Raw genomic sequence first — 22,450 nt, 5'->3', positions numbered from 1 at the left:
ATCCGTAAGAATACATTTTTTTTCTCAAGATTTTAAGTAATCTCTACATCCAACATCAGGCTCGAACTTACAACCTTGAGCTCAAGAGTCGCTTGTTCCGCCGACTAAGCGGGCCAGGCGCCCTGCACTTCTCTTATGCGCCCAATCTGTGGGACTCTAACAGCCACCGTAAGGTTCACGGCGCCCACCACGAGGCAGACCTCACCCTTCGCACACAGACACGAACACCACACAGTTTGCCAGGGTCGCTGTGCCCAGAAGCCCTGGGTGCAGGGGGCTGGGAGGGCACTGGAGGTGGAGGGTGTCAGGGTGGGGCGGGGTAGGCCTAGACAGTGGTGTCCACGAAAGTGGCTTCACTTGGGGACACGCAGGTGTTCAGGAAAACAGGGCACAAATGAAGACCTATAAATGGTAAGCAAGGGCTGAACCCGGGGTCAAGGGAGAGGATGGGGACTAGAGCAGAGAGGCCGAGGCCAGACCCCTGTCACGCAGCCCCACGAAGGGCCAGGTCGCAGAGGAGCTGGCGAGGGGGCTGCAGCAGCCCCTGCCCAGCACAGCTCTCACCCGGCTCTCACCAAGGCTAACTTCTCAGCCTGGGCTCCCCAGCCCAACAGAGAGAATAAGCGCGACCCCTATGAGTACGTGAGAGCAATCAGCTACAAGTTCCCAAGAAACAGGATTTAAAGAAAAAATTTTCTGAGGAAGAGTTCACATGTGTACAAGTGCGTGAGTGAGTGGGGGAGGGGGCAGGGAGAGATGGGGAGAGAGTCCAGGCAGGCCACACACTCACTGCAGAGCCAGATGCGGGGCTCAGTCCCACGACCCTGGGATCGGACCTGAGCCGACTGAGCCACCAGGCACCCCAAGGACTCTGAGAAGAAAACCACCTCCCTGAGCACTTCTGCGCCACCGGCCGCCCTTCTGCTCAGGAGGGGCTCTTCGAGGGTCCAGCCCAGGCCGACTCTGGCCCCATAGAGCACGAGGAGTCCTCACGTCCCACCTGCCACACGGCCGCTGGCCCTGGAGAAGGGACAGAGCCCGGCCCTCCGACCTCCTTGAGCTCTGTAACCAGGAGGCTGCTCAAAGGGACCAGCGTTTCTTGACACCTTGTAGCCAGTGTTTCAGGAAAATAGGCCGCTCCGTTGCCGGAAGCAGGAAGCAACCTCCCCAGGTTGTTACTAGGTTTTTACTTTCCAATCAGTTATGCGGCACAGCTAGGGCAGAGCGCGCTCTCACACGCCCGCCCCCACCTCAAGCCCCCCTCCTGCAGAAGCCGCTCGCTGTCTCCCTCCTGCTAACAAGGCTCGCTTCACACCAGCGTCGTTTCCCTTGGAGTCTTGCTGCTTCTCCAGGCAGGGGTCACTGATCAACCGCCATCTCCCCCCGGCACCCTGGGTCTCCCCTGGCCACAGCCGCCGGGGCCACGCCACTCAGACAGCCCCAGGCAGGTTCCGGCCAGAGGAGAAGGCCGGCCCACTCCTCCGTGTGCTCCCGGACCATTTTCCCCACGAAAGCGTCCTGGTGCGGCAGCTGGGAGGCCCCGTCCCTCCGGAACCCGCAGCTCCAGGACGTCTGCCACCTGACTGCGGCCACACGGGCTGGCCGGCCAGGCCTTCCTCCTTTGCCTCCTACTTTCCATGTTCATATCTTCGCTCCCCTTTTATGGGACTTCCTCGGCCTTCTCTTCCATTCTCGCTGCCGTCTGTCGTCAGCCTCTGGCCCCGAGAAGCTCAGCGGAGCTCCCTGAACGCAGACGCTCCGCGGCAACATGCCCCGCTCGCACCTCACCCCCCGGGGGGCCATCACGCCTGGTCTTTCCTGCCGTTTTCTTCTCCCCGGACCATCTGCCCGCCTGGGGCTCGGGGCTCTGTTCACGCTGCTGCCGTGTTGCTCTCGGAGACGGGCAGCCGTCCAGGGCTGCCATCAGCGCCACGCGGTGCGGGCAGGCTGGCCGCGCACCGGCTCCCTGGGGACGCCGTCTCCAGCTCTGGGTGTCCGGCTCTTCTCCCACCGGACGCAGTGTCTGCAGACTCAGCCGCTGAGGACCTTGGAGCACACACTCCGGTTCGTGGCCAGGGCCGGTGGGCACAGGAGTCCTCAGCCCGCGCGCTCTCTCCTCCGATGGCAGGCCAAAGTGTCCGTCCGCGGAGAGCAGCACACGCCCCGCAGAGAGGACGACCCGCGCAGAGTGACCGCTGCTCACACACGACAGACATGGATGCGGTAAAAACCATCAGTGGCGTCAGAGGGGTCGGTTCGGCACCACGGGCCGGCCTCCTGCGCGGGGCCTCGGCGGCTGCGGGGACAGAGCCACGTCCTTCCTGAGGAGCCGCGCGGGGCAGACAGGGACGGAGCCCTCAGCTGTGACGTGGAATCTTCTTGTTCCCCCTCCAGCCCGGATGTGCTGTCCTCAGCGACTCCCGGCTCCCCTTTCCAGGACCTGCAAGCTCGCACCCAAGCCTCGCACCCCTCGCCCCATAGGGCCTGGCCCTTCTGGGTCCTGCTCCCAGTCCAGCCCAGGGGGAATTCCTGGCTCAGCTGTCCCAGGATCCTGAGCAAAATTCTCTTTTTACCCAAAACCAGGTCAGGGAGGATTTCTACAGTTTAACCTGGGGGTCTGCCACCACCTGCGGGGGGAGGAGCGCGTGAGAAGACAGGAAGGAGGCCGCGCCAGGGACAAGGGACGTGGGAACAAGGGATCACAGGACGGCCGGCAGGAGCTGGAGCCCCTCCCCAGAGCCCCAGGACCCGAGGCCACCGTGAGCAGGGTGGGCGAGGGCCCCAGACCCCAGTCCGCTGCTGTGAAAGGCCCCAGGTGCCCCCAGTACATAGCAGGGAGAGCAGGCAGGCCAACAAATAGCCGACAAGCCCTCACCTGAGCTCCGGGTGCCCCGAACCTGTCCTGTCCCCACACCCGTCCCTCAACGAGGACCCTCCTAACCAGAGTCCTGCTCCCCATCCCCCGCCTTCCCCGATGCCGGAGTTGCTGGCCTTTCAGAGGAAGCCACGCTACGAGGCACCTTCCTACGAGGCACCCAGCCACCCGCAGCACCTTCCTTGCTTCCCCTCCCAACAGCAACGCCTCCCTTTTCTCTAAGGGCCCAACCGTGAGGAGCCATCCCCCCGCCCCCCAGCCCCGCACGGTGCACAGCCCCCGCACTGAGGCACCGCCCTCTGGGTGCACACAGGGCAGTAGACATGGGAGGGAGGGGAGTAAAGACACCTTTCAGAGATGCCCAACACGGAGCCGGGAAAGACACAGGAAGTCTCTGCGGCTTTGTCTCTTCCCGACCCCCCAGAAGTGTCCGAGCCTCGGGGGGCTGCACCATGGTCTGCAGTCATGCTAGGCCCTCCTCCACAGCCTAGAGAACTCAGGACCCTCCCCAAACCCAAGTGGTGGGAGGCAGCACCCAGACCCTGCCCCAGGACCCCATCTTACCAGAGCAGAAGACCACCCTCATCGTATCGTGCTTGGCCATGCCCAGCATGGGCAACATGGTGCTCAGGATGGGTGTCAGGAAGGGCACCATGCCGAACACTGCAAAAGGGGGGGGCGGTGTCAGGGAGCCTCTGCCTGGCCCGGCCTCGGTGCACCTGCCCCGTGCCCTGGGGAGAGGCACAGGGTCCCGGGGCTGTGTGGGCAAGCGGTGGAGAGGCCCTCCCAACTCGCTCCGGAACGCCGGTGGGGACAGGCCACGCGCTGCCTACCGTTGGAGGCCGCGAGGTTGGCAAGGGTCTGCACGACGAAGTAGTGCGGCAGGGCCCCCGGCTGGAACTTGCTCAGCACCTCCTCCATCACCTTGCCGATGAACTGCTTCCCAACAGCCACCAGGACGTTGCTCGCAGCCTGCTGCCAGTCACACACCAATTCCTGTACCCACCCCACCCCCGCCAAAACATGCACTGATGTCCTGATCAAACAAAGGACACAGGGACTTCACCCTGAAAGTGCCCAAGAGGCAACAACGAGACAGTGTGCCCTGTTGTCAGGCTCCCGGTGAGCGCGCGCGAGAGAACTCTCCCAAGGCCCTCCCGCCCAGGAACAACACCTGCCACCCCCACCCGCAGGGAAAGGAAGTGCTTTCCTGAGCCCGGCACCGCCCTGCACGCTGCCCTGAGAGCTGCGCAAGTCTTTCTCCGCTTCAGCTCCACCTCTAAACTTACGGGTGGGCCTCCCCACCCCAGCAGGGCAGCCACGTTCCTGATGTGCTTGGGCAAAAGTCCTAGGGAAGGAGCTCCCTCCCCAAGCAGGCAGGTGCCCCCCATACCTTCACCCTGGTCATCTCGCTGGAGGCCAAGAAGATGACAGCCCTGGCCATGTCCTTGTCCAGCTCACTGAGGTGACTGCTCACAACCGTCTCCATGGCCCTCAGGATCATCGTCCGGTAAGGATGTGCCAACTGAGCAGAGAAACCAATGAGGAAGGTCCTGGAAGGTGAGCCCATGCGCTCTGGCAACCTACTGACACCTCCTGCTTTCTCTATAGGGCCGCCTCAAATCACAGTCACCCCTGGCTGCGCCAGCATGGGAGGACAGGGGCACACCTGGCCATCCATGTTGCCCCCAGGCTCTCAGGACCTCGCACGGGAAAGGACTGTGAGAAGCAGGCCTGGGCACGGGATCTCAGCAGGGGCCAAGTGTCTGTGCAAGATCCGTGGTGAGCAGATGGTGCTGGGGCCGGGGTCTCCTGGCCTGAAGCTCTCCTGCCCCGAGGGGTCCTATCACAGCAGAGTCCTCTGCCACCAGGAAGTTCTGGGGCTCCCCAGTGAGACCCGTCAGGGGAGACAGCTTGGCAGGCCCTGTCCTCACTGGGGCGTGGCCCGCCTCCAGGGCACCTTGTCTGTCACACCCCTCCCCAAGCTTCTGCACTCGCCTCAAAGTGCAGAGGCTGGAATGTAAAATGACAGCACTGCCCGCCCTGTCCTACGCTCTCTCCCCTGCTCTCTCTCTCTCTCCAGACACAGTCCTCATCGGCACGCGGCAGCTGTGACCCCACCCGGCACTCATCCTCACCTTAACTGAGGATGTGCGCGGACGCCTGGTCGGGGGGAGGGGTTCAGGGCAAGGAAGCCAAGGCGCCTCAGTGCGAGGACAGACTGCAGCAGAGGTGAGGTGAGCAGAGCACAGCGCAGCCAAGGGAGAGGCTCTGGCAGGCCAGGAGCCCCAGGGCACTCAGAGAGCCTAGGGGAGGGCAAGTAACACGCAGGCGGCAGGAAGGACCAAACTGGCCTTTCTGTGAGGACCTCCCGCCCCCAGGAATGGAGCATCCAGGTGGAGGGGGGCCCGGCACGCTCTCCAGCAGGTGGTGCCCAGGTGTGCGCTGGGACGGGACTGAGCCTGGGCGACCAGAGGAAAGGTGGCCAGAAAGAAAGGCAACTTGGGCTGGTGGAGGGAGCTCTGTAAAAGCAGGGGCTCCTCCCACGGAGGCCACAGCGGCCTCCTGCACCGCGGGGCTCATTGATGGATGCAGTTTTTATTCCTGAGAAGAGCCGACTCAGGTGGGAAGCAGCTCTCGATTGACTAACAGATCACATGAAACCTGCTGCGGTCTCCTTGGGGAAAGCTCCAGGTTTAGGTTTTGTTCCCTGGGTAAGAAATTGTGTGAAAATTCACTTGACTGTATACACGAAGGTTTATTCCTGGGCTCTTGATTCTTTTCCATTCATCCCTACGCCCATCCCTACCCGGTCTCTACTCCGTCCCTACCCAGTCCCTATGCCTGTCTTTACACCCGTCCCTACAGCCACCTCTCTGCTGGTCTCCACCCCAGTGCTTGTCCCAGTGGCTCAGCAGTAAGTCTCGAAGAGTCAACAAGTCCCCAGCTTTGCCATTTTCAAGGCTGCCTTGGCTATTCAGGGTCCCTTGAGATTTTGTGTGACTTTTAGGATGGCTTTTTCTATTTCTGCAAAAACCATCCCTGAGACTTTGATAGGGATTGCAACAGTTGCTTATTTTTATTTTTATTTAAAAAAAAAGTTTTTATTAATTTCTGAGACAGCATGAGAAGGGGAGGGTCAGAGAGAGGGAGACACAGAATCCAGAACAGGCTTCTTGTGCTTGCAGCTCAGAGCCTGACACAGGGCTCAAACCCACGAACCGTGAGATCATGGCCTGAGCCGAAGCCAGACGCTTAACCGACTGAGCCCCCCAGGCGCCCCTGCTGCTTATTTTTAAAGAGAAGGGTTTTCCACTTCCATTTTACATGGCTCCTAAAGTCCAACAGGCAGAACACTAGAAGATGCAGCTGGCTTCCCGCAGGGATGCTCCAGGGCACGCAGTGATAAGGCCACAGCCCTGTCATCTGAGCACCGGGGGAAGTGCATGGGACAGCCCAGACTGCTCAGAGCGGGCGTGGGAGAGCTCCGCTCCACAGTCTGATGTGCTGGCACGCTGCCAAGGAGCCCGCCATTCTGCCCTTCCCCCCAGAACTGACCGATTCTGCCCAGGAGACTGACCTGCACTGTGTCACCTGCAGGACGGGCCTCCACCGTGGACGCCAAGGTCAGACAGTCACCACGCGGCCCCAGTGCACGTGTGACTACCACCACCCATCTAAGGTCCCGCCTGGGTCAGTGAAGGAGTCTACTCACTGCTGGAGAACACTCAGGAGGACAGAACTTCCCACTGAATATGCTTTTACCACAAACATGCAAACGTGAAGGCAGAGCTTTCTTCTTAAAGTGGCGAGAAACCAAAAAGGCCGGGAGAGCGCAAACTCGTGGACGACCCAGAAAATGGTGAGCACGGAGCGCACGGCATCTCACTGAGGGTCGCCAGCGGTCACAGAGGCTCTCAGCCACCTTTAGTGAGTCTTCTCCAGGGACACCAGATGACGGAGATTGGGGCCATGTCCTCTAGCAGCCAGGGCGGCCCCGTCTTCTCTGACCACGAGACAGCAGTCCAGGGCATCACCGCGGTGAAGCCACCCCGCTGCACCTGAAGGGCCCTGACGCCACACATGGCAGCAGCGCGAGGCGCCGCGCAGCCACGGAGGAGCCACAGTGGACACGCCCTCCCCACTCGCGCTCTGAACGGTCCCCACCAGCAGCCCTAATGCACATGCAAACATAAAAGCCAGAACAGCGAAAAGAGCCAAAGCAGGATGGAGAGCCCTGGTCACGAGGGGTCACAGAGCTGCAGTACCAGCAGTGGGACCGAGCTAACGCCCCAGGAGATGGCGGCTGACAGATGGGAGGCATCAACTCCCGTGGTACAGAGATCCCTTTTTCCATCTCCAGGCATTAGCGCAAACAGAAACAAAAATGGTCTTTTAAAGCTGTTAAGAGTGTCTTCCCCTTCCGGGAAGGGCCCAGAGCACACCGAGAACACCTAGAACCGCACACAATGACTTCAGACCCAGGGGGCGGCAGCAACCCGGCCGCGTCCCTGCAGGGCTGCCCTGGGCTCAGCCCGCACGTGGGTCCCTGGGTCCCGTGGTCTGAGGGAGGGGAGCGCTGGAGAGGGTGGGGCTCCGAGGGCAGCCCCCCCTCAAGCCACACCCTCCACCTGTCTCACAGCGCTCCTCCACCTGCCCCTTACTGTCCCTGACGGCAAGCAGCCTGCTCTCTCTCCCTTGGTGGACAGTAGAGATGAACGGCTGTCTGTTCTCCAGCCAGCGAGTGAGTGCGGACAGCAACACGGCCTGGGCATGTGAGCAGCTGGGAGCTGTGCTGCTGACCGCCAGCCGTGCCCGCCCGGTCCCCCCCCGCCCCCCTGCCACGGGGACTCGCCACAGGACACAAGTCGAGGCAGTTCATCTGTCCTGGAAATGCCCCATGTCGAGGGAAGTTGGACTGGAAGGTGTGGCTCCCCACCCACAGAAACCAGGCTCCCCAGCTTTGGAGCCACCCTCCCCTCCCCTACAGCCCCCCCCCCCACGCCAGCCACGGGCAGGGAATACCTTCTCGTGCTGCCACAGGTGCTCCTCACAGGCGCTGAGCACCTCCGCTGGCTGCGCCTCTCCAAGGGCACACAGGGCGCCACACACCTGCTCCTGCACCAGAGGCTCCCTGTCGGTGATGGCCTCCAGCAGGATGGCAGTCAGCTCTGCGGGACAAAGCCCGGCGCGTGCTCAGCCCCGGCCGACCCACCTGCCGCCGCCTCGGCCCGTGAGCCGCGGGACGCTTGCCCTTCCCCTCCCGTCCCCCCGACTCCTGCACATTCCCGCTGCCCCGGCCATCCCAGCCCCCCACCCCGGCCTGCACCGCCTGGCCGCCCTGCACACCTCAGCCGCACACACCGAGACACTCTTGCACACACAATGCCTCCCTCCATCCCGCTCGCCGGGGTCTCTGTTTGGGACCCACCGGCCACCTGCTCCGAGGGCACTCTGGCTAACCCCATCCTGACCTTCCGTCCCAGGCTGTGTTTGCTTTGTGTCCCCTGCCCCACTGGACCGTGGCTGCTGGGACAGGCAGGTGTTACAGACTCAGGGAGGTGGGGGGTTGTCCCCAGATGGCCATCTGCCCCATGCTGGGTGGCACCCGAGTTCCACCACTTGCTCCCAAAGACAGCTCTGCAGCACCCCACCTCCCCTGTTGGCCAGCACCTTACGCTCAGAGCCAGACCGCCCCTGCTCATGCCCCCTGGACAGGACCCTGCCATCCTCGGGGTCTCCAGAGCTCCGGGCGCGGTGCCTGCACGTGGCGCTGACGGATCCTCGCTCCTGGGGATGGAGCTATGTGGGGCAAGGATGCCTCTCCCCTTGCCTCGGCCAACTCCTGGCCCTGGGGGCAGAGCCAGGCCGGCAGCCAGGGTGGCTGCTGGACCCAGGTTTTGTGCAGAAAGGGGCGGAGGCGCGGGGCCCCGCTGCACGGAGCACAAAGCCCCCTCTGCCCGACAAGCATCACTCCCCACACGGTGAGCCTGCAGCCCTCTTGGCCCCTGATCCAGCATCTACACAGACAATGGCTTCGTTTTCTTTTTTTTTCCGAGAGCTTAGAGAGAACACACTCATGCCACGCGACGGTCCTTCCTGTTCACTCAACTCCGTGAGCCCGGCTGCATCCTGAACCCCAAAGCTAGTGGGAACCCCGCCGTCCTGCGCCCCTGCCCGCAGCCCCACCCCCACCCCAGGCCGCACACTCACTCTTTGCGTAGGACTCCGTCATCTCGGCCACCTCAGCGGTGTGAGCACGGGCGGCTGCTTCTCAAACCTGGAGTAAAACCACATTCAGATCATAAGCCTCCTGGGCTTACAGGCCTTCACTGTGTTTGCATAAAACATGACTTCAGGGGCACCTGGGTGGTCCTGTTGGTTAAGCGGCTGACTCTTGATGTTGGCTCAGGTCATGATCTCACGATCTATGGGATCGAACCCCTCATCGGGCTCTGTGCTGACAGCGCTGAGCCTGCTTGGGATTCTCTCTCTCTTTCTCTCTCTGACCTTCCCCTGGTTATGTACCCTCTCCCTCTCTGTCTCAAGTATAAATAAACTTTAAAAAGTATGCGTAAAACATGATGTCAGTGCCTCCTCAGGAGGGAGCCATCTGGCACATGGCCTCCCTCCAGTCTCCAGCTCTCCTCTGCGGCACATGGCAGCCCTGCTGGGATGATGTCAGCCCACACAGCAATGGGGACGGGGACAGGGCAGGTGCGCTCCCTGCCTCTGCCAACAGCATCTTCCTTTGCTCTGTAAACAAGAGGGGGCGCACATGAAGCTGGCAGCACCCGCAGTCCATGCACAGCAGGGAGACCTGTCCCTGAGAGCCAAGAGCAAGGCTGCTCACTGCAGGCTCAAGACACCCCGTGCCTGAGAATATTAGCACAATAAGAGCCTGCACGGGCAGCATAGGGATCTGGCGGGGTCCCCAGCAGCGGAAACCAACCATCCAAACAGCCCCTGGCATTTGAGATGTGGCTTTCACAGACCGCACACCTTGAGGCAGCCCCGGCAGCAGATGGGCCCAAAGAATAAAGTGCATCAGGGGGCAGGTGCCTCTGCCTCTTCAGCGCACAGTCCCACGCTCGGACCTACGTCACAGTCTGCGAGGTCTGATAAGGTCAGAGGGACCTCAGGCCCTCAGCGCAGTAGCTGACGGCTTTCTAACACTGGCATCTTCTGTGCGCTGGCAATCCCACCTCCCTTCGATGGATCACCTCCATCTTGGACCCTCTCTCATCACCTCTCATCCATAAAAGTACAGAGATAATAGAGGAGAGTTGCCATGACCTCTCCTGACCAAGAAGACACTCGTCTGGCTATGGACACACAGGAAGGAAGGAAGCCAAGTGAGAACCACGCGTGAGTGGTGGCAGAATTATGAGTGTGTGAGAACACTATGCAAGTTCAGGAATGCAGACTGGCCCCAGGCAGGCATCTCTCCCACCAAAACCTCAATGAAATGACAGAAAAGATGCAAATGCTTGCTTTCGTTTTTTAAAGAGATTTTATTTTTAAAAAATTTTTAATGTGTATTTATTTTGAGAGAGAGAGAGACAGTCAGAGTGTGAGTGGGGGAGGGCAGAGAGAGAGGGAGACACAGAATCTGAAGCAGCTCCAGGCTCTGAGCTGTCAGCACAGAGCCCGAGGCGGGGCACGAACCCACGAACAGTAAGATCATGAAGTCGGATGCTTAACCGGCTGAGCCACCCAGGCATCCCAAAAAAGATTTTATTTTTAAGTAATCTCTACACCCAACATGAGGCTCAAACTCACAACCCCAAGATCAAGAGTCACATGCTCCACCAACTGAGCCGGCCAGGTGCCCCAAAGATGCAAGTTTTAAAAAGCATAAATCGACAAGAGCACTAGAAAACAAGATCAAATTAGCAGACCAGAAATTTCCAGGAATCCCAGGCAGAGAGAAAGCAGAAGGAGAAGACGCTGGTTCAAAGATGCTGGCATCAGCCAGGTGTTCCCCCTTTCTTCCTGGAAAGCATCTACAGTAACAAGGAAAACAAGAAATAGAAACACACATTTCATTTGTGGCAGAGCAAGAAGGCAGCAAACATCCCCAAACCCCAAAGGATGAAGGGCTAAAAAGTGGCAGCCGTCAGACAGGGTATGAAGTACGCTGGCGGCAGGTTCCAGAAAGAGTCCAAAGATACTTCTCAAAGGTGGTGGCCACACATGCTCAGACAGAAGCCAAATCCTGATGCCTAGACCTGGTCTGCATCTACAAGGCAAGTGGCTGTCCCCCGAGGGGACGCGGCTGCCTGTCTCCACTACCTGGGAACAAACAGGGTTAAAGCAACTCAAATTCCACCAAGTTCGGAACACTCTTCCTGCAAGTGCAAAAGGCCACGTGCACCCAACTCAACAGGCCAATTTGCTCTCCTGACCAAAACAACTAACAAGCTGCACAAAACACATGAAACTGTAGTTCTCAGGGTAACAGGCGCCAGGAAACGAAGGACAAGAGCCCTGCAGTCACTCAGGCTCACGGCCCGGAGGGCGCGTCCAGGCTGAGGAGGACTCACCAGCGCCCAGCAACAGCCCTGAGTTGAGACAGACTGGGGGTATCTTGGGGGACTAGGTCCTGCCAGCTTGTAGACTCTACTACCAGAGACCTGCAGAGGGTCCTTGGTCACTCTGGGGACTTACTGGTCAGTGCTGAGAAGCAGAGTAATGTCCCCAAAGATGCCTACGCCCGGAACCCGTGAATATGTTACCTTACATGTCAAAAGGGACTCGGCAGCTGGGATTATGGGCACAGACCCCGAGGTGGGGGGACTGCCCTGGCTCATGGGGGTGAGACTACCCAAAGCATGTAGTCCTCAAACTGCAGAGAACCCTTCCCAGCTGGGTCCCAGGACATGGAAGGGGTGGGGAGGAGAAATTCGAAGTGTGAGAAGGACTCCGCCCACCCTGGCTGCCTTTAAAGACAGAGGAAGGAGGCTCTGGACCACGTGATTCGGGTGGCATCTAGAAGCCAGAGGTGTCCCTTAGTGTACAGCCGGCAAGGAAACAGGGACTTCAGTCCTACAGCCACAATGAACCAATTCTGCCAACAACGTGGAAGCAGGAAACAGAGTCTCTCCGGAGACCCCGGCAAGGGGCACAGCCCTGCCGACTCTAGACGAAAGTCCTCGAGAACCCTAGGGTTATGAATAGATATCACTGAAGGCACGGAGTTCATGGTAATTTATTAGAGCAGCAATAGAAAACTAATTCGAGCACCATGTTTGAGAAAAAACTACCAAAGCCAGGGAAAGAACTACCTGAAAAGATTAGCAGCAACAACCCCCAGAACTCACAACAGACCGGGATGGGGCTGTTCCCAGCAGCCAGGGGGGAAAACATCAAAATTCACAGAGTACTGGGAAGAGCATTCAAAAGGGTTTTGTCTTGATAAAAAAAAATAAAATAAAATTAGCCACAGGCTGAACCCTGTCTGGTCTCACCTAACAAAGTTGAAAGTAAGACCTGAAGGGGCCATCTGGGTGGCTCAGCCAGTTAAGCATCTGACTCTTGATGTTGGCTCAGGCCAGGATCCCACGGTACAGATCTAGCTCCACATCGGGCTCCGTGCTAACAGCGTGCAGCCTGCTTGGGATTCTCTCTCCCTCTCTCTTTGCTCCTCCCAGGTGCACACACCCTTGGTCTCAAAATAAATAGCCTTTTTTTTTTTTTTTTTTTAAAGTTTAAAAGTAATACCTGGGTGGCTCAGTCAGTTGAGCATCCAACTTCAGCTTATGCTTCGTGAGTCTGAGCCCCACATCGGGCTCTCTGCCGTCAGCTTGGAGCCCACTTCAGATCCTCTGTCTCCCTTTCTCTCTGCCCCTCCCCAGCTCAAGCTTGCTCTCTATATATGTCTTTCTCTCTCAAAAAATAAATAAATATTAAAAAAAAAGTAAGACCTGAAAAGATAAAATTGTTCTCGAGTTACCTACATCTCAGCAAAGTTCAAGAATAATACTAGGAGCACAAAAATACCTATCACCAACAAGGTAAAAATAACAATGTCTGACATCCAATAAAAAATTACCTAGCATGCAAAGAGGAAAAAAACAACAACAACCCACAATGAGAATGAATCAATCAATACAAACTGATCTAGAAATGGTGCAGAAGAATCAGTAGACAAGGATGGTTAGACAGTTATTCTAACTGTATTTCACAAGAAGCCACAGGAAAGACCGCATATGTTAACATGAAGAGGTTAAAGTAAAAGGGTGGGAAAAGAAAAATGAGGCTGACCCTAGTTATAAGAAAGCTGGGGTAACTATATTAATATTAGAGTAATATGTTAATATGTTACTATAGTAATATATCAAATAATATATTTTAAAATATGTTAAATAACATACTATTTTACTATAGTAATATATTAATATTAGACATAACAATCCTAAACATTTACATGCCTAATAACAGAACTTGAAAACACACAAAGCCAAAGCTAATAGTAATGCAAAATGAAATAGAAATTATAGGAAAGATTTCTCTATAACTGACAAAACAACTCTACAGATAATCAGTGAGGATACAGAAGACTTGAACAACAAATACTGTCAGCCAACTTGACCTAAGTAGTATTTACAGAACCATCCATTCATGAACAGTAAGATATATATTCCTTCCAAAAGCACATGGAATGTTAATCAAGACTGACTATATTCTGGGCAGTAAAACAAATCTCAATAAATTTAAAAAGTTAAAAAATCTCCCCATAGAGGGGCGCCTGGGTGGCTCAGTCAGCTAAGCGTTCACTTCGGTTCAGGTCATGACCTCACGGTTCATGAGTTAGAGTCCTGCATCGGGATCTGCACTGGTGGTGCAGAGCCTGCTTGGGATTCTCTCTCTCCCTCTCTCTCTCTGTCCCTTCCCCACTTGTACCCTCTCTCTCTCTCAAAATAAATAAACTTAAAAAAATAAAAAAGAAATCTTTGCACAAGAAAGCTCTAGATGAAAGGCCTAAATGACGTCCCTGGGGAGTTCTATCAAACATTTAAGGAAGAAATCATACCAACTCTACACAAATTCTTCCAAGAAAATTGAAAATAAGGGAAACCATCCCAACTCTTTTTCTTTTTTTTCTTTTTTTTCCCAACTAATTCTATGAGGCCAGTATTACTCTGATAACAAAAGCATGCAAAGACATTACAAGAAATGAAGACCATAGACCAGTACCCCTCATAGACACAAATGTAAAAATTCTTAACAGTATTACATCAGATCATATCCAATCACATATAAAAAGAGTAACACTTCAGGGGTACCTGGGGGACTCAGCCGGTTAAGCATCCAACTCTTGGTTTCAGCTCAGGTCACAATCCCATGTCAGGCTCTGTGCTGACAGCAGGGAGTCTGCTTGGGATTCTCTCTCTGCCCCTCCCCTACTCGTGTTATCTATGTTTCAAAATAAGTAAGCAAACTTATTTAAAAAAAAAAAAAGAGGAGTGCACACCTGGGTAGCTCAGCCGGTTAACGTCTGATTTTCTCTCAGGTCATGATCTCATGGTTTGTGGGGGTTCGAGCCCCACATCGGGCTCTGTGCTGACAGCTCACAGCCTGGAGCTGCTTCGGATTCTGGGTCTCCCTCTCTCTCTGCCCCTCCCCCACTTGTTCTATCTCTCAAAATGAATAATTTTTTTTTAAAAAAAGTATAATACCTCATAACCAAATGGGGTTTATTCTATGAATACAAGGTTTTGTATTTTTAAGCACAGTCAATATAACTCACATTAACAGACCAAAAAAAGAAAAAACATATAATTATTTCAATAAACGCAGAAAAAGCATTTGTCCCAATTCAATGTCCACTTGTTAATAAATATTATCAGCAAACAGAAATAAAAGGGACTCCCTCAACCTGATAAAAAACACCTAAAGGAAACCTATAGGAACATCTTTTTTTTTTTAATTTTTTTTTTTTTAATTTATTTCTAGGAGAGAGAGAGAGACAGCGTGAGCAGGGGAGGGTCAGAGAGAGAGAAGGAGTCACAGACTGAAACAGGCTCCAGGCTTCGAGCTTGCAGTCAGCACAGAGCCCTACTCTGGGCTCGAACCCATGATCCGCGAGATCATGACCTAAGCGAAAGTCGGACGCTTAACCGACTTAGCCACCCAGGCACCCCAGGAACATCATCTTAATGGTAAAAGACTAAACATGATCCCTTTCAAGTGGGGAACAAGGCAAGGACGTCAGCTCTCCCCAGGCCACGTCTATTTGCTATCATAGTAGAGGGCCTAGCAAGTGCAATAAGATAAGAAAAAATACTAAAATCGTTCAAATTAAAAAGGAAGAAGAGAGTCAGTTTTTATTCACAGGTAATATGACTGTTTATGTAGAAAATCCTACAGAGTCCACAGGTGGGAGTAAAATCACTAAGGCAGCAGTAAGAATACAGAATGTAAAGTCAATATCAAATTATCAACCATATTTCTATTTGTTAACGATAAACAATCAAAAATGGAGGGGCACCTGGGCAGCTCAGTCGGTTAAGCGTCCGACTTTGCCTCAGGTCATGATCTCACGGTTCGTGGGTTCGAGCCCCGTGTGGGGCTCTGTGCTGACAGCCCAGAGCCGGAAGCCTGTTTCAGATTCTGTGTCTCCTCTCTCTGCTCCTCCTCCACTCGTACTCTGTCTGTCTCAAAAATAAATACAAAAAAATTTAAAAAAAAAAAGGAAAGTCATGCCATTTGCTGAGTTTTAAAAAATGAAACATTTCCCCCACCCCCTAAAATATGAAATATTTAAAAATAAATTTGACAAAAGATGTGTTAGACAATACACTAAAACTATCAAGCATTTCTGATATTAAAGAAAACTTGGCGTGGCTCAGTTGGTTAATTCTCGATTTCGACTCAGGTGATCCCAGAGTGTTGGGATCGAGTCCTGCATCAGGTTCCTTGCTGAATGTGGAGCCTGCTTAAGAGTCTCACTGTCTCTGTCTCTCTGTCTCTCTCTCTCTCTCTCTCTCCCCCTCTGCCCCTCTCTCCCGCTCATGCTCTCTCTAAAAAATATTTGTTTTAAAGTCAAAGAAAACTTAAATAAATGGAGAGATATACTGTGCTAAGATATCTGTTCTCCCTAAATGGATCTACAGATGCGTCCCAGTCAAAACCTAGCAGGCTTTTTGTAAAAAACCAATGGACAAATTCTAAAATTCATCTGGAAGTGTGAGGACTTAGAATAGCCAGAACAATTCCAGGGGAAAAAAAAATTGGAGGACATACACTACCTGACATCAAGACGTATATGGCTAACTGATTTTTAACAAAGGTACAGAGTCTATTCAGGGGAGAAGGGATAGTCTTCTCAACATATAGTGCTGCACAACTGGCCATCTACATCCAATAAAACAAACTTCAGTCTATACTTCACACCACGTATAAAAAACTCAAAAAGTGATTTACAGACCTAAATGTAAAAGTTAAAACTATTAAACTCCTGGCAGGGGGGGCGAAGCAACACAGAATAAAATTTCCATGACTGACACCAAAAGCAAAATCTATGCCGGGGCGGGGGTGGGGGGGTAAAAGTCATTAAAAAACCCTTCTCCTCCTCTAATACACCGCTAAGGGAATGAAACTGATGGCAGCAAGGCCCACCCCTCGGTGACAGACAGTGTAATAAACGTCAGCGCTCCCCACTGCTCTCCTCTCCCTTCCTCTGCCCTTCGCACCAGGCACTAGGTGCCGCACTCCCCCGCTGAGACCCAGTACCCGCCTGCCTCCCTGGCCCATCCTGCCTTGGCCACCCCACTCCCATGCCTCCTCGTGCCCAGAGTGCTGACCCCTGCAAACCCTGACCCCAGTGCGCCTCACTGCCGCTTACCAGTCCTGCTGCCCACAGAACCTAACTAGCGCCTTCAACATGGGCTGTCGCCACCCAGACCCCTCTCTGCTTCCCTCTCTCTCCTTTACGGGCTAGACATCCTGGCCACCTGCCAAGGCCTGGCCGCGGCCCGGACTCTCAGCACCCCTGCAAGGACGTCCTGCCTGGCCTGTCTTCACATGAAAAATATGAGATCAGTGGTATGCTCCAGTCTCCGTCTTCTCCACTGCACTGCAAGGGGAAAACTTTTGCTTTTTATCCTCAGTGTGCACAGATTTTTTTATAATACCGTTCATTGAAGGAATAGAATCAAAGTCCTCCCATATGACTCAATATTGTAAAACTGTCAGCCTTCTTAATCTGTATATATACAGAGAGTACTTGATGAAATGGTTCCAAAATTCATAGAGAATAATTAACGGGAGCGCCTAGGTGGCTCAGTCGGTGGAACAGCCGACTCAGTTTTGGCTCAGGTCATGATCTCACGGTTCATGAGTTAGAGCCCCACATCGGCCTCCGCACCATCAGTGCAGAGCCTGCTCGGAGTGTTTTCTCTCCCCTCTCTGCCCCTCCCCCACTCACATGCACTCTTGCATTCACACGCGCATGCTCTCACTCAAAAATAAATAAACTTAGGGGCACCTGGGTGGCTCAGTCGGTTGAGTGGTTGAGCGACCGACTTTGACTCAGGTCATGATCTCGTGGTTTGTGGGTTCGAGCCCCGCCTCGGGCTCTGTGCTGGCAGCTAGCTCAGAGCCTGGAGCCTGCTTGAGATCTGTATCTCCCTCTCTCTCTGCCCTTCCCCCTGCTCACGCTGTCTCTCTCTCTCTCTCTCAGAAATAAATAAAACAGAGAAAGAATGAAATCTGGCCATGTGTAGCAACACGGATGGAACCTGAGGGTGTTATGCTGAACAAAGTAAGTCAGGCAGAGAAGGGCAGATACCATATGTTTGCACGTATAGGAGGATTAGGAGGAACTTAACGGAGGACCATGGGGGAGAAGAAGGGGGAAATAGTGGCGGAGGGGGAGGGAGGCAAACCAATTGAGACTCCTGAATGCCGAGAACAAACTGAGGGCAGATGGGGTGGGGGGCAAACGGGAAGGGGGGTGATGGGCATGGAGGAGGGCACTTGTGGGGATGAGCACTGGGTGTTATGTGGAAACCAACCTGACAATAAACTATTAAAAAAAAGAAATAAATAAAACATTAACATTTTTTAATAAATAAACTTAAAAAATTAACACACAATAGCCAATGAAAGTTCTTAAAGTATATGAAGAGGAGAATTTATCCTATATTAAAGTGTATTAAATCAACAGAACTATATAGAAGGTCCAGAAATGAACACCAGTAAGCAGGTAAACATATTATACAAAAAAGGGTTTTATATCCTACAGATTAGTCAATAACAAATAGTGTGGAAATGGCTAGTTAAACACTCAGGGAAAACATTAGCCTCCCCACATCTTTCCTTATCGCAACATGAATTCTAGATGCACGTAACAGGGGGAGCCTGGGGGGCTCAGTCGGTTAAATGTCCGACTTCGGCTCAGGTCATGATCTCACAGTTCATGGGTTCGAGCCCCGCGTCGGGTTCTGTGCTGACAGCTCAGGGCCTGGAGCCTGCTTCAGGTCCTGTATCTCCCTCTCTCTCTGACCCTCCCCTGCTCACGCTATCTCTCTCTCTCAGAAATAAAACATTAAAAAAACTGTAGAGGGGCACCTGGGTGGCTTAGTCGGTTAAGCGTCCGACTTTCACTTAGGTCATGATCTCGCAGTTCGTGGGTTCGAGCCCTGCATCGGGCTCTGTGCTGGCTGCCAGCTCAGAGCCTGGAGCCTGTTTCAGAGTCTGTGACTCCCTCTCTCTCTGACCCTCCCCTGCTCACGCTGTCTCTCTCTCTCCTAGAAATAAATTAAAAAAAAAAAAAAAAAAGAACTTTAGACGCACGTAAGAGTTAAATGGAGAAATGAGAAATGAAATGTACAAGTCCTAGTAGAAAATACAGGTAGGGGTGCCTGGCTGGCTCAGCCGTGGAGCATGCAGCTCTTGACCTTGGGGGCGTGAGTTCGAGCCCCACACTGGGTGTAGAGATTGCTTAAATAAATAAAGTTAAAAATATATAGATAGATAAATATTTTGTCATCTTGAAGTAGGAAAGGCCGTTCTAGGCCAGACACTCTCTGGCGGTAAAAACTCTGACACCTCAGTGAACACTGTTCAGTTTGACAATATGACAGTTTAAAGTTTCTGAAGGTCAAAGACATACATAAGACTTGAAAACCATATACGTACACTTATACCCAAGCACACAAGCCTCCATGCTCGCACACCTCATCCAATCACCAGAGAGGAAGGTAAACAAAAGAGAAAGTAGGACAAGTCATTCACAACAGGTGTAACAAGAGGTCAACGTGTCCAACGTTAACATGCAAAGGAGCTCAGCTACATCAAGAAGACAAATAGGAAAGTGGACAAAGGAGGCTACAGAATTCCCAGAAGACACAGCCAGCAGACAGAGAGGCAGCGCTGGCCTCTCCTGCACCGGCGGGCAGCTTAGTTCAGGACACAGGCACCAGGCTCTGTGTGCGTCACAAGGCTTGGAGGGGGGCCTGCTGCTCCGCCAGCATCGGACATCATCGGTGCTGTGGTCATCACGCGGGGGGACAGTCAGCAGAGCCTGCGGAACATGTGCTGCAAGCCCTAAGGGCCACACCGTGCGATGGGGTCACCCACCTTCTGAAATGTATCTACAGAGATGTTAAAGAAACACAAACACCAAGCAGAGATCTGGTCAGACTTGCTAAAAAACATCTAACGGGAGAAAGTGGTAGGTGGGTGAGTTCATATAAACCATAGAGGAAAGAGTGGAGCTTGACCATCAAATGGAAAAGAAAAGTGTGCACAGCTGAGTAAGACCAGTTTTGTGAGGTCCCGTCCGCTGCCCGTGACCCAGGCCGGGTGGCCTGTGTACTGACACTGGACACACAGGGAGAGCAGCACAGACCCTGCTCTCTACGGTGACAAACCACGAGGAGGCTGCTGATGGCAAACCAGGACTAACACTCTGCCGGGGTAGAGGGTGCAGAGATAAGGAAGGGTCTGGAAGGCATCCTGCATCTTGCTACCTTCCACGTAAGGTACTGCCCAGGCAGCACCTTAGAGGTACCACCTCTTTTTACACACACAGAGAGAAACATTGCTAGTCAGCAGCTAGTTAACAGCAGGCAGGACTCAGCCAGGACTGGGTCCCGCAACGCTCGGCGCCCACGCCATGATGCGCTAGCAGAGGTCATGAGGCAGGGTTGACGGGGTCTTCCCTCTCAGGATCCTACACGTGGTAACTCAGTGATCAGTCACCTAAACCACGCAGTCACTGAACCACATTTAGTAAGACGACCAGGCCCCCTCCAGGCACACACAGTTCGAGCCTCTGGCTTGAAGGGCGCCCACGTGTATCACGGCTGCCACACGACATGGCAGAGGGCACAGAGGTGCTGGGCCGAACACACGTTAGTGTCAGAGGGGGCACAGGAGGTAGGGCACCATTGTCTGATGGTCAGGCGTATGCAGGGAGGCTGGAAAGTCAGACGCCCTGTGGGGTCACGGGAATGCCCCACCCCCACACCATGCCCTGGGACTTCCCCTCCTAGAACAGGAGCCAGAGGAAGAACAGGCTTCCAGAGTCACCAGGAACCTGGGCTGACGGCCTGGGAAAGGCAGGCCACAGCTCATTGCTCAGTCACTCGAGAACACTATTTCTCAACATCAGCCGTGCCACGCTGTGTCACTGGGTTCACGTGCAACCCCCCACAGCCAGGTAGCCCCCCAGCTCAGCAAGGAAACACATTCCTCACGACTCCGGCAGCCAGTGTCCCCGAAGCACCAGCCAGGAGCCCACAAGAGCCACCGAGGCTTCCCTGGAGCCCCCGCCTCAGGAGACCAATAACTGAGCTCATGGAAGGGACTCACGAGATCTGGAGCTGCAGACCCTCAGTCCGGCTGCTCACCTGGGCCTCAGCGGACCCTGGCCTGAAAGCTAAGCACAAACACCTGCTTCCAAGCACACAGGGCCTAGCGATGGATGCGAGCAAGCATGTCCCCTCCACCTCTGATCCACTGGTGTTTGCAGGCAGCAAGCAGCCCCAGGGAAATGAGAAACAGTGAGATGCAGGTCTCAACAGGCTGCAGCAGCCTGCATGTGGTTTCAAGGTAATCGAGGCGGCTCAACTCAGGTCATTCCACTGTGACACCACAGACCGTCCGGTGAACCAGGACAGCCTGAGGCCTGAAAAGGAGGATCCTGCTGACAGCAGCATCCCCAGACCCCCTGGCTGCCAGGACCATAGGCGTGGATGGAGCCACATCACAATCAAGCCACTGCCAAAGTTTCCCATGACTGATGCTTCCCAAGAGGGTCTGGTGCCCAGTGCCCGCCGGGCATCCCCACCCAGACCACTCAACCCCGACAGCTCTAGCACTCAACTCACCACGTTTACCCCTAACCTCTCCGTGACCCCCAACTCACCTGCCATCTCGACCCGTCATCATGCACTCAGCTATCTGGGTCAGGTATCAGCATCACCCCTTCCTGTCCCTCAATCTCCCTCCCCACACCCTACGGGCCACTCACTCACCCTCTTCACCCCTACCACCACCCCTTTCCAAAGTGGTCCCTGCCTCCGACACTGTTGCCCCAAAGCCAGCCTCCATCGCAACCCCACCTTTTCCCCGGGGCCACCAGACAGCCCCTCGGCTTCCCACCCCAGGCAAGGCCACTCCTCTGTGCCCCCGCCCCCACCCCTCTGTACTCAACTCACCGCCTTGAGGGGTCAGCCCCGCCCGAACCCTGGTTAGGCTGGCGAAAGGGAACGTGTGTGCAAGTGTGTTGTCGAGCACTGCCCGCGGCCACGAGCCCTCTCCTGGGGCCCTACCGCTGCACTGCAGGAAGATCGGAACCCAGCATTCGGGCCGGGGGTCCAACCCGGCCGCGCCCCACCCAGCTCTCCGCTTGACTGGAGAGCGGCGTTTCCTGCGGCCCTCCAGCGTTCCGACCTACACTCTGTGACCAATAACCCTCGTGACTTTGGACAAATTATTTCCCCGCTCCGGACCGCCTCCTCGAATGTCAGAGAAATCGGAAATACAATGCCCCCCGCGCTGTGGGGCTCTCAGAGCTTGGGCTTAGCTTGCCCTAAAGGACACCCCGGTGTCCTCGCGGCAGGGAGCAGGGGCACGGACCTCACGCCCCCCACCCCCGCCCCAGGAGGGCACGGGCACCGGACCCGGCACCCCGCATGAGGAACCGGGTGAGCGGCCAGGCAGCCGGGCCTCTTCCGGCTTGTGACGCTGCAAATCCGGCTCCTCCGGGGACTGGACGCACCTGAGTCCAGGGGCGGGCTCGGCCCCGCGACGCCCAGGACCCTCCTCGCGCTCGCCCACTGACCTTGGGGAGGCGCCTCCCGACTCGGCTTCCCGCGCGGCCCGGCCGAGCGGGTGGCCCCCAGACTCTCGGGCCCAGGCTCCCTGAGGGGCACCTCTCCGGGAGAGCTTCGCGGGCCCCCGGCTCCCGGTCGCCGTTTACCTGAGAAGCTGCGGCCGCCGCGGCCAGGGCGCCGCCCTCCCGCCAAGCCCCGGACCGGAGTGGGCGGGGCCGCACGGCGAGCCCGCCCCCGCCGCCCGCCACCAACCGCGGCCCGGCGCGCGGCAGTCCGGCCCCGCCCC

The 22,450-nt window shown here is 55.1% G+C and overlaps 1 protein-coding gene across 8 annotated transcripts in view; it reads right to left on the bottom strand.

Moving 5' to 3' along the window:
• Positions 1–22,376, bottom strand: part of MROH1 (maestro heat like repeat family member 1) — a 62,561-nt gene extending 40,185 nt beyond the window's left edge. For 5 of the 8 annotated variants that reach the window (XM_039254068.1, XM_039254074.1, XM_039254075.1 and 2 more), the window contains exons 1-6: positions 22,311–22,376; positions 9,089–9,155; positions 7,901–8,046; positions 4,269–4,400; positions 3,709–3,871; positions 3,440–3,538 (exon numbers count right to left, since the gene is read on the bottom strand). In XM_039254068.1, coding sequence (XP_039109999.1) covers positions 3,440–3,538; positions 3,709–3,871; positions 4,269–4,400; positions 7,901–8,046; positions 9,089–9,110 — 562 coding nt within the window. In that variant the 5' untranslated portion in view covers positions 9,111–9,155; positions 22,311–22,376. The other 3 variants (XM_039254069.1, XM_039254070.1, XM_039254071.1) reach the window with 3 other exon arrangements.
• Between the last annotated feature and the right edge of the window lie 74 nt (positions 22,377–22,450).

The sequence above is a fragment of the Hyaena hyaena genome, unplaced genomic scaffold (genome assembly GCF_003009895.1).
Source record: "Hyaena hyaena isolate Hyena2069 unplaced genomic scaffold, ASM300989v1 scaffold_474, whole genome shotgun sequence".
Taxonomy (NCBI): domain Eukaryota; kingdom Metazoa; phylum Chordata; class Mammalia; order Carnivora; family Hyaenidae; genus Hyaena; species Hyaena hyaena.
Note: the sequence above shows the minus strand (reverse complement) of the source record. Positions and strands in the feature narration are given on the sequence as shown.